Here is an 11,286-nt window from a genome sequence, read left to right as displayed (position 1 = left end):
AAGCAAGCTGGAAAACACCCAAATATTATCACTTTAGTTGGCACACGGATAGAGGGAGGTAAGTCAGTCCTCGACAAAGCAACTTCCTTAGTGATAGGCATATAGAGTTTGCAATTTACCGGGTTAGGCTACAGCCGTTTGAAGATCAGTCGAAACAGAAATACTCTTATCATTTAAGGAAACTACTTTGGTAAACACTGGCCAAAAATGTGTTTTTCCTTGATCAGAAACCATTCCGTTAAGGCAAAATGCTAGACAAATCATTTCGAATACTTTATTCTTGGTTCTTTGGATCCAACTTGCTCACCAACCAAGTCTATCTGTATCAACTTTTAATCGTTTGCTGTACTCTCTCCAGGAAATATTCTTGTTGTCACTGAATTGATTCGTGGTGACAGCCTGGAAAATATCTTAAAGGCCAAGAATACGCCAGTGGAATGGAACAAATATCAAAACGTCTGCTGTAAGCTGAATGATCGGCAATTGGTTACAATTGCATTTCAGATCGCCGAGGGAATGCAACATCTAGAAGAGAGAAAGGTAAGACCGACTCGCTGTGTGTAGAAATGTGAAAATAACAAAAAAAGAAATGAATAAACGCAGGCACTATGAAATATCGAAGGTATTATATTTCTATATAACCATTTCGAGGAAAATGACTTTGTGAGAAATTCCAAGCAGGAAGCTACACGAGTTCAACATCCTTATTTAGAATTTTGGTAGAAGCCACTCATGTAGTCTAATATACAATTATTGTACGGGTCTCTCGCACAGTTCGTTCATCGCGATCTATCAGCGCGGAATATTTTAGTCGATGCCAATCTGGTGGCTAAAGTTGGAGACTTTGGATTGGCTAAGGACATATCCGAAGCTGGTATATACACCATAACCTCAAGCGTAAGTGTGCTTTGCAATCAATATCGAATACTAGAAGAACGCAAACAAACAAACGCTAATGTATTGACGCTTATGTTCTTCCATAACATTAGCGGACATGTTAAATCCATTCCTTCTAGCAGTAGATCTTTATTAGATCCCCCCCCCCCCCCCCTTTAAAGCCCCTTTGTATCTCAGGGCGACTGGGAAGCATTCCATAGCTATTTTGTAGTTTTCAATGAGCTGGGTATCCTTTCACGTGTATACTCAATCATGCAATGTCGCGACTTTGATGTTAACAAATGATAAAGATAACAATTATGATAATGATAAATGATAATAAAAATATTGCCACTAACACTAAAACTGATATCGGCAATAACTCTGATACAAATACTAGTAATGATAATTATGATAATAATGGTATTATTGCCGATGATAATAATGATTATTGTAATAAAAGTAACGATGATGGCGAACACAAACGTTGTTTTCCTGGATTTTATAGCAAGTCAACAATAGTAATGATAATAACAAAAATAATAATCATTATCATCATCATAACAATATGAGAGAAAATCTTATTACTTAACCTGAGTAATTATGATCATAAGTTTAAATACATAAGTAAATAACGCTATTTCTCTTACTGAAAGCGTCTTTGGGATGGATTCGTGAGTCATTCTTCAACTATTTTCGAGAGGCATCGCCGTTTCACAAATACTCGTTTACACGAGCCTTTCTTTTCAACAGGGCAATTTTCCGTGGAGATGGTCGTCGTTAGAATCTCTACGGGATCTAAGTTTTACATCCGCAAGTGACGTGTGAGTTCCATTTTTTTCGGTAATAATGTAATAAATTTATCTCGTATCGGTTGATACAAATTACTTGCAATAAAGTCATCTGTCTGCCGCTGTGCTAAAGCGGGAGCATTATTATGAAATTAAACAGCTTATTATTTGCTTTTTTTTAAGCTAGGTTAGAATTCTACTTATTCCAGAAGAACTCTGACAACTTAGTTGTGTTTCATTCGATATCAATTCTGCGTTGTTTATTCATCTGCATGCATCTATACCCATGATTGTGCTTATTTTCATTTAAGGACGCATCCTTGGCACATAAATGACCTAAATACCCTTTCTTTCCAATCAAGTATCTACAGCACCTATAAGTTGTTTAAAAACGACACCATATGGTAAATAGAAAACGGCAAAAACAACAAAAAAACAAAAACAATAATCTATACATTGAAAAAGTCTGACAAGTGCTAGACTGCGCGCGATCCACGTGACAGGAATACTAACGCGAGCTCTTAAGCTTTGGAAGTATGAATTAGACGCTCAGTTACAATCCTTTCTTATTCCTTGAAGTTATTAAGGCCTTGATGTATATCTGCAGGTGGTCATTTGGTATTGTCTTATGGGAAATCGCCAGTTATGGTAAGTGTACTCTGATGATACGTGCGACTTAAAGCGATATCTAAATGACCTCTAGTCATGTTTTCGTTACGAGCTTCCTATAAGTGTCAGCAAGGCTCCTTATCTTTAGCTTGTTTTTAAAACGAAGGTACTTGCGGATACAGTTGTCCTTTAAACCTTGAAACTGCTAGACAAACTTGGACAAGACCAGAGGGCCGCATGGTGTTCAGATAGGGAACGAGTCCTTGCTACACTCTTCTTTGCTTTGCTTATATCATTTGTCACAACTTTTAAACCTTCATTTATTGACTGAACTATATGAAGCCTTTTCAGATCTCTACTTTTTCCATGCATTTACTGATGAAATACTCATTCATTTTGCCTAAAAGCCCTTTTTTAAACTATCATTGGTAAATCATATCTCCTTTCTGCCAACTAGGTGATTTGCCATACCCCGACATCACATCACCGTTTGCCTTAGTAAGTCAACTTGCAACCGGATACCGGATGCCTCGTCCTGACCAATGCTCAGAAGAATTGTAAGCATCACAAGAGTTACATTAAGCTTATATAGTGATAATTGATATGTAGATTTCAAATAATCGAGCCTTTACTTACGTTATTTAAATATAATTACCCATAGTTCCAGCCCATTTTTTTTAGATAAATAGCTGGTTGCATGTCAAGCTAAATGACAATTAACGTTTCCATGATCCTGTTTATAGGGTGTAACATTAAAAAGATATCTCTTTTCACTCCTCTCTAGGCTTCATGGAGTAAATTAATATCCTAAAAATATTATTCGCAATATCGCTTTCAGCATATAATACAGGATGTTTAATAATGCTTTATTGAATTTTTAGATATGAACTAATGAGTTCTTGCTGGAAGGAAAATCCTTTGATGAGACCAAAATTTTCTAAGATTGCAAGTCAACTGAAGAGTTTTTTGCGAGAAGTCAAGGTAATTAATGACTGTATCAAAAAGGTATCCACCTCTTCCCGTAGTTTCACCTCTCGTGATTATACATATCTGAGCTTACATTTGTCAAATGTGCCCTTTTTCAGCCACTCAGTCCATCTGCTCGACCTCCCTATCCACCCATCTATTCATCCATTCATCCGTTCATCTATTCATCCATTCATCCGTTCATCTATTCATCCATTCATCCGTTCATCTATTCATCCATTCATCTATTCATTTAACCATCCGTTCATCCATAAAGAATCCATTATGTTCCATCTTTGCCCTTTCCTGACATCAATTCATATTCAACTATTGTTAACAGTCTTATTCAATCTTCTCGAAAGTCAAGGGCTTATTCGTTATTCCTCTAATTCCTTGCAGAGAACATACATAAATATCACAGAGGATAACAACGAAGTTTGATGATGTTTTTTTATGTTAAAGCAAACGCCTCGTCTTATTATATTAATAATAAGATGCCGAGTACATACACTGCAATATCTCAAATAGGTAATGTAGAAACCTTTATAACCAAGCTTCAGAAAGTGCTTCTGACCCTGGTGTGACTGCTACGTTAAAAAACAAAACAAAACTTAGAATTCAATTCATTGGCCAGTGCAAATTGCAATTAAAATAAAGTATAAGGTACATCCTGCTTCAGTCAAAAAGCTAAATTGATTTAAAATAATTAGAGTTACGTAACTAGACTACCTTTTCCTGCTTGTGTAAAAACCTGGTTTGGTTTAGAACTTCTTTAGATAACCGGCCCAGGTGTCTCTCCACGTTTTCGACGGAATAGAGATAATTTTGATAAGAAAATATCAGGGTATTGACCTTTGCCTAATTACTTTGCCAGAAGTTAACTAGTTTTCTTTCACTGTCAAGCGCACAGGTTGCTTGATTTGTAGATATTCTTTTCTGTTTATTTAGTTTTTGTTGCCCTGTTTCATTGCTTGCCTGAAAGGTAATTTGAAAACGAAAATAGATCTCATCATTAAAACCGTGTTTTATGTTGGGCTGCACTAAAGTGTGGACAGCCATGTTGCGGATGCATTTTACAATAACCACTATCGACTTATCTGTTTCTCGTGGCGCGTTCTAAAACCAGTAAGATTGGAACACTGGAACTCCGGAATATGCCAGAATAGCGCGATATACTTAAAAAAAAGCAAAAAAATAAAATAAAATAAAAAACAATAATCAAGGGCGTGCACGGTGTTCTTGATTTAGTACATGCCATTTATCAAAGTAGGTAATTTAGTGTTAACAACTGAGTTGAAAACGTAAATTGGCCACCGTAAAGAGTAAAAACCTGACCTTTCGAGCGTTATCCCTTCGTCAGAGCGATTAACACTAAATTACCTGCTATACTCTCCCACCGACGCAGCACCACGGTTGTTTTTAGAAACTTACCCCCTTTATTCGGTTATCAAAGCACTTTATCGAGAATCCGCACTAGATTACTTTGTAGGTCGATGAGATTTCTTTTCGAAGGCATTTACAAGGATTCTTTTTCACCACAGTGCTTGCCAAAATTTCCATTCAAATGAAAACAATTTTGATGCGCAGGACCAAAAATAGTTTTGGTTGAAGACTCTACGGTTCATCATGCAACCCTGAACACTGCTTCGACTGTTCCGAAAACCGACTCGTAACGAATAATGAAACTGTAAACATCAGGAACACCGGAACACGTTGAAACACGCCGGGATACGATGGAACACGCTGGAACACAGAAACGCCAAAACATCGGAACAGCAGAACAAGCCTGAACACCGCGAAGTATTCAAATAATAACAATAATAATATTAGTAATAATAATATTAATATTAATAATAATAATAAAAATAATAACAATAATTATATATAACTATAATAAATATAAACAAGATTGCTGCCTACGACGTTGGAGAACACTTACTATTCATGTCGTTTATTAATCCAACGGGTTTTTTCGATAACCTGAGGCCTAGGGTATCTATCAGAAGCGGGACCGTTTCGGCTTTTTTTAATCAATTCGACGCTGTCTCATACTGACTCACACAAAAGGCCTCGATTTCACACGAGAGCTTTGAATCTCGCTGGCTTGTGGATGCCGTGGAATAGACGTGGGTAAACTGCACCCGCTTAATCGAAAGAAAACCACCGATGAATTCAAAGCTTCAGTATCCCTCTTCCGGAAAGCATTTGAACTTTTAAAGATTGGCTTGTCTAAATTCCGCCCACGAGCCAAAATTTCGTATAAATTTCTTGGGATGATCTAACTGACTAATAATGGCAGTTTACTATAGCTGTACAAATTCTACCAATGCTACGTTCAGTAGCTAACGCATCCCACGGAATCGTGTTAGGCGTCTTGTCTTTGGGACTGTGGATGCACTCTGTCAAACAGTGAAATAACAGAAACTCGCACAACATGTAAAACTGAGTTTTGGAAGAAACACAGCTGGTCCCAGTTGTTGACGATTATCCTATGTGCAAAGAGTTTCCCCCTGCTCAAATCGCTCTTCAGCGTATACGCACATCTTCCTGTTTTTCACTCTAATCAGCCAGATACTTATTTATGAATTGGTAGATGACAGCATTCTATAAATTAGCTGACAAACAGGCTTAGCGAACTTGATCTTTGATCTTATCCATGCCTTGTAATTTATTTCATTTTTCCCGAACGAAATCCGCTGAGTTGTATTCTATGACTTCCCATAAGACAATACCAGATGACCACCTGCAGATAGACATCAAGGCCTTAATAACTTCAAGGAATAAGAAAGGATTGTAACTGAGCGTCCAATTCTTATTTCCAAAGCTTCAAAAAAGCCGTTTCGAATTACGGTTCTCTTATTCAATAAAGAGTGCATAATTTTCTACGCGACCTCGTTTTAAATGAGAACCTATGATTCCAAAAGGTGGTATGTCAACAATTCTCACAGCTAAACCTAAAGGTAAGTGTATTCATTTTTCACACTATTTTATTTTCCAATTGACGACTTCTTTTGCATTTCCGCTGCCAAAACAGTTACCTTTTGAAGAAATAAATGAAAAGGAAAATGTTAATTTCTATCGTGGTGTTCACGGCAAAAAACGAGCGTTCACCGTACGGAAAACGAAGATTGAATTCAAGGAAACGGGGCATTTTACAAACGTTTACCCACGTTTTGCGTACGGAAAATCCAACATTTTCTGTGCGTTTTCGTACCGGTGAATCACAGTATTTGTTCCATTATACGGTAGTTTTCCTTCGCGATAAATGCAGGTAAACAAATAATTTTCCGGCATTAACCGCTCGGTTAACGCACTGCAAACAGTTTGTTTTCCTTTGGTTCATTGGCATTTTCCTAGTGTACAAGAACGTATTCACCGGAGTTAACGGCTGAAAACACCCAATATCCTGGAAGGTTAATGCTTGCAAATGCAGGAAAACGTAATGATTTACTGTGTTTGCCTTTCGTACAACGCATAGAAAATGTCATGTTTTCTTCTGTTCAGAACCATTTTTCGCACGATTAACGAAATGTTTATAAGAGTTTTCCAGTCGAAAACATTTTCCGGCGTTTTACAATTTATTACTGTTCGGTTAACCCATGGAAAATAACAGTTATTCTGCTACTCACAGCCGTTTTGGGTATAAAAACTTCATATTCGCGGGAGTTAACAAGTGGAAAACATGCATTTTCCGGTATTTTCTCTGCAGCGGTGAATTCGAATTAATTTGTGCGAGGCATGCATTTTCTAGCGTTTACCGCCGCTCGGTAAATCACTGTTCTTCAAATTCGATCTAATGGATTTCACCTCCTAGACTCAACCATACTGAAGGTTCTAAAATAATTTTGTCCCATTTCCCTCTCCCAGACAGAATAAGCACTCTTTTAATCATTTTCAACAAGTTTATTGATGCATTGTGATGTTAAAGGTACAGCGAAGAAAAAGACCCATGTACAAACAATATATTTTCAAAAGAATTTTCAGAACAATTCATCATTAAATAAAATTGTTTTCATACAATACGTTATATTACCAGGTTGTGATTCATATGTGATGATTAATTGCACTGTAGTTTTCAGACATCTGGTGAGATTCTAGAACATAACTTTTAGACGTCTTGAATTTTTCAAATGTTTATTCGTAACTGTTTCCTTAATCTACAATGATCAGAGTCTTGAATTGGGTTAACACGTGAGATAACCCATAGATTACTTTATTATGAGCTAATGGAAAATAGTCAAAGAAACATAAACTTGATGCAAAATGCTTTGATTCAAATTATAAGTTTTTTTTCTACAGATGAACTATTTTGAAAATATACAAATTGATTCTATCAACTTCAATTTTCTTTTCGTTACTACGGTCGCGAAACGGAAGCACGTTTATGATGGATAAAAAAATGGAGAGGTCAACTTTTGGCTTACACAACAATAGTAACAAACATATGACCACCCTTAAAGTTACCAGAATATAACGTTTCATACGACACAACTCATGTAAAAAATCTTTCAATGATCACTTCCTTTATTTTGCTGGATAGGCTATTCAATATTCAGTTCTTCTAATCTCAATTTGCTCAATCTTAATCTGTGGTGTAACAGAACAATTTTCTCAAATTCTTAAGGACCTTTTTAACATTAACAATGCAGTTTCCTCATCGCACGATACACTAAAGTACAACTCAGTTTGTAGTCGAACTCATCTGTACCAATAAACAAGCTTCTAAGACCCTCTAAAAATGCTAAAACCATCATAAAAGAAAGCTCAGTACTATTTGTTACACAGCTCTTATTTAAACCCGATCTAAAATAAGTATTATATCACACAACTTTAAGAGCATGTTAAAAACGTTTTCAGGCTCAAATCGCGCCCAAGAAAAAAGATTAACATTTAAAAAAAATAATAAGCACGTATAAGTGACGAAATCAAGTATAGGTGACGAAATCAATACCACATTGAAAGGAAACTGTATGAAAATAAACAAATATATTTCTTTCATAGAAAAGATTGGTACTTTTTTGCAAAATTACCAAATTTGTATCTCACCTTTTCCATTTCCCCTTTCGTGGCTGCCTGAGTGTGTTGATGTAGATAACGTGATTGAGTTAATGATATTATAGTTCGAGTTACCTTCTTAGTTAAAGAACTCATTTTGAGGAAACAATCCCGGCCCACGATGGGTAACTTTTGTCTTAGAGAAGCGTCAACATGTTCAGTTCTTTTAGCTCTTATGGGCGCGTTATGGAATCTGCCATTCAGCATCAGAGGCGAAACATGCGATTCCAATATAACAAGTAGGTAGTTTTAACTACTTTCAAAGATTCCAAGTGGGTTAGTAAGTAGTTAAACGTCCTGCTCTAAAAGGATGTTCATGGGAAAGTTTTTCTTGTAAGCACAATAACTGAACATAAGTATATATTGAAAATGTAAAATGGCTGCCAAACAAACAGCTCCTAGTCACGTAGAGGATCCATAGAATGTAGGTATCTTCATCAAAATGTTTAGCATGTGTAGATAAGAAATGCCAGTAGCCTTCAAAAAAACGTAAATTAAGCTGCCCATTAGTACTTAAAAATCTGACAGTTGACAAATTTGGCCTTTACACTTGCCAAGCGGGCAATGGTTACTCAAGCCACTACACAAGGAAATCATTTGAAAAAGTGATCCAAGGTAAGCAACTTTATCATACTTTCTAGGTTCTTTAATGCGAAGGTGGGCGTCGTGTTTTGGATTTGGAGGCAATGATGGAATATAGATGGATTTGTATTTGAACAAAAAGCCACAAATGTCATAAAAAGTGTCTAAGAAACTCCTTAATGTATGGACAGGCAAGTCCAATATACAATTTATCACTATAGGAAAGTTCGGCATATAATTCCTTTATTTAACGATGGGCTAACAGGGCTCGAAAATCAACATTCAATTAAAAAACAAAATTCTTCATGCAGATACCGAAACAATTAAGTTCTTTCTGATGGTTTTGATACAAAAACAAAGAATAAATCTCTTGAGTTCCGACATTTTCTCTATGCTGTGAATGAAAGGAAAGTTTTGCGTCGTGAGCGAGTGCATTCGAAAGTTCCAGGTTGGTCATTGGTTTGAAATGAACTTTTGTCTAAAAAAGTTGCCTATGTTCTTGTCGGGACTCAAGAGATCGATCCATTAATTAAGATCCCCGATCACTTCACGTACACCTCTGCCGATGTTACCAACTTCATAACTCGCCCTTATAACAAAAAGTTATACATTGGTGAAACAGGAAGACGACTAGGTGACCGATTCCGGGGACACCTTCACGACGTTGAAAGAAGTGAAAAGGACGCACCAGTCGCTAGACACTTAAATCTCCCTAGCCACTCTAAGAAGCATATGGCACTTTGCGGCCTTTCCCCACATTTAAGCGGTTCGGAAAACCGCAAAACTCGAGAACATGGTATCAACGTGCGATTTTCATTCAACTAATTTCTTCTTTCTTTCTCGTCACCATATTCCCACCAATAACGTAGCTCCATTTTCTGCATATAAACACACACAACCCACAATTCCTCCGACCTCTCTGACGAAGGGCTAACGCTCGAAACGTCAGCTTTTAAACTCTTTACTGTGGCCAATTTACGTTATCAACTCAGTTGACAATACTTTATTACCCTGTTATACTCTTTTACCGACGCAGCACCACAGTTTCTTTAGAAACTTACCTCCTCTATTCATATGCCTGAAATACTTTCAGAAGAAGTTATCTTCTCGTCTGGCACAAGAATGTAATAATTCTAACATCACCTAACGTCAGTTTCTTACTATAATTGGATTAACTTCAAACCGGCTGATCTTGATAATAACAAGTATATTCATTGCAATATATTTTTCCCTACAGTCCATGCGCCAGAGTTAATAGGAGTTCCTCGGAACCAAATTACTGATATAGGGGCAAATGTAACTTTCAACTGCATTGCCACAGGTCTTCTTGCGCCAAGCATCTCATGGATCAAAAACAGTGATTCATTTGCCTTACAATCCAACCGAAGGGACGACAAAAACACGCAAAGCCAGTTGGTTATTACAAGAGTAAAGGAAGAAGATTTCGGCAAATATCAATGTGAGGCAAAAGACAGCGGTGATAAGAATGTCTTTGCCGGCTTTTTTAGTTTCAGGTTAGAAATTCATATGCATTGTAGTCATTCTCATAGCTATTCACCCACATGTCTCTCAAACGACTGTATGCCTTGGAAATATTGTTGTTATTCGTACATTTGTATATGGTCATGCATATCACACTCATGAGCCCAACCCTAAACGATCCATTTACTTGCAAGTTACCTGTCACTTGGTGGCAGAGAATCCATCAGGTGACACAAAGGCCTGGGATGTATAGAAAACTAGGTGTCAGATTTGATTCTGTAACTTTGATGCTCTGGAATGCAAAAGTGTTTTCTGAAACATCGCCTCCACAAGCAACAGTAGCTCTTAACTTTATACACACGTAAGCTCAAAAGCGAAACATGTTTGTTTTAAAACTTTGTACATTTCCTAGTCGTGTTATAGCAGGAATCACCAGAAACCCGCAACGGACACACAAGGAGTGTAAAATGTTCACATTTGAAATAATTAGCGTTGTAAGTCAACCATAGTTGGTTTCCCAAACTATTCCGTATAACGTCTAAAGTCAACGGTTCCTCGCGAAAAATAGGCCAGAGAAAGGCACTTAACAATTAATTAAGGATTACTGTCAAATATGAAGCTAATTTATATTTAAGAAGGCTCCACTGGGTTTTTTGACGGCGCGAGATTTGGGTGCGCCTGAAAAAGAGGTCAACCGAAAAGAAAACACCATGGCAGAGGCTGCCAAAAGGCAACAGATGAAGCAACAGATTCGAAAGTTTACGCACGCTCAAATATAGACATTTGCGAAGTTCTATTTCAACACGTTATAATTACGATAAAGAAAATGGGGATCTTTCGAGGAAGACTGATCGCGTTTCTTTAGATGGAATCTCGTAAGATTTGCTGAACCGTTAAACATATTTGTGCCCTCTCCAGTGCCTGT

The 11,286-nt window shown here is 37.0% G+C and overlaps 1 protein-coding gene across 1 annotated transcript in view; it reads left to right on the top strand.

Moving 5' to 3' along the window:
* The window catches only part of LOC149049490 (fibroblast growth factor receptor 4-like), a 4,905-nt gene extending 1,053 nt beyond the window's left edge, over positions 1-3,852 (top strand). The window contains exons 2-9 of the mRNA XM_089198653.1: positions 1-58; positions 359-540; positions 775-897; positions 1,630-1,700; positions 2,275-2,315; positions 2,734-2,833; positions 3,158-3,257; positions 3,642-3,852. The exon at positions 1-58 is cut by the window's left edge and continues 50 nt beyond it. Coding sequence (XP_089054779.1) covers positions 1-58; positions 359-540; positions 775-897; positions 1,630-1,700; positions 2,275-2,315; positions 2,734-2,833; positions 3,158-3,257; positions 3,642-3,683 — 717 coding nt within the window. The 3' untranslated portion in view covers positions 3,684-3,852. The remainder of the gene's footprint in view (positions 59-358; positions 541-774; positions 898-1,629; positions 1,701-2,274; positions 2,316-2,733; positions 2,834-3,157; positions 3,258-3,641) is intronic.
* The last annotated feature ends 7,434 nt before the right edge of the window (positions 3,853-11,286 follow it).

Source organism: Pocillopora damicornis, chromosome 2 (assembly GCF_964200805.1).
Source record: "Pocillopora damicornis chromosome 2, jaPocDami1.2, whole genome shotgun sequence".
Lineage (NCBI taxonomy): Eukaryota > Metazoa > Cnidaria > Anthozoa > Scleractinia > Pocilloporidae > Pocillopora > Pocillopora damicornis.
Note: the sequence above shows the minus strand (reverse complement) of the source record. Positions and strands in the feature narration are given on the sequence as shown.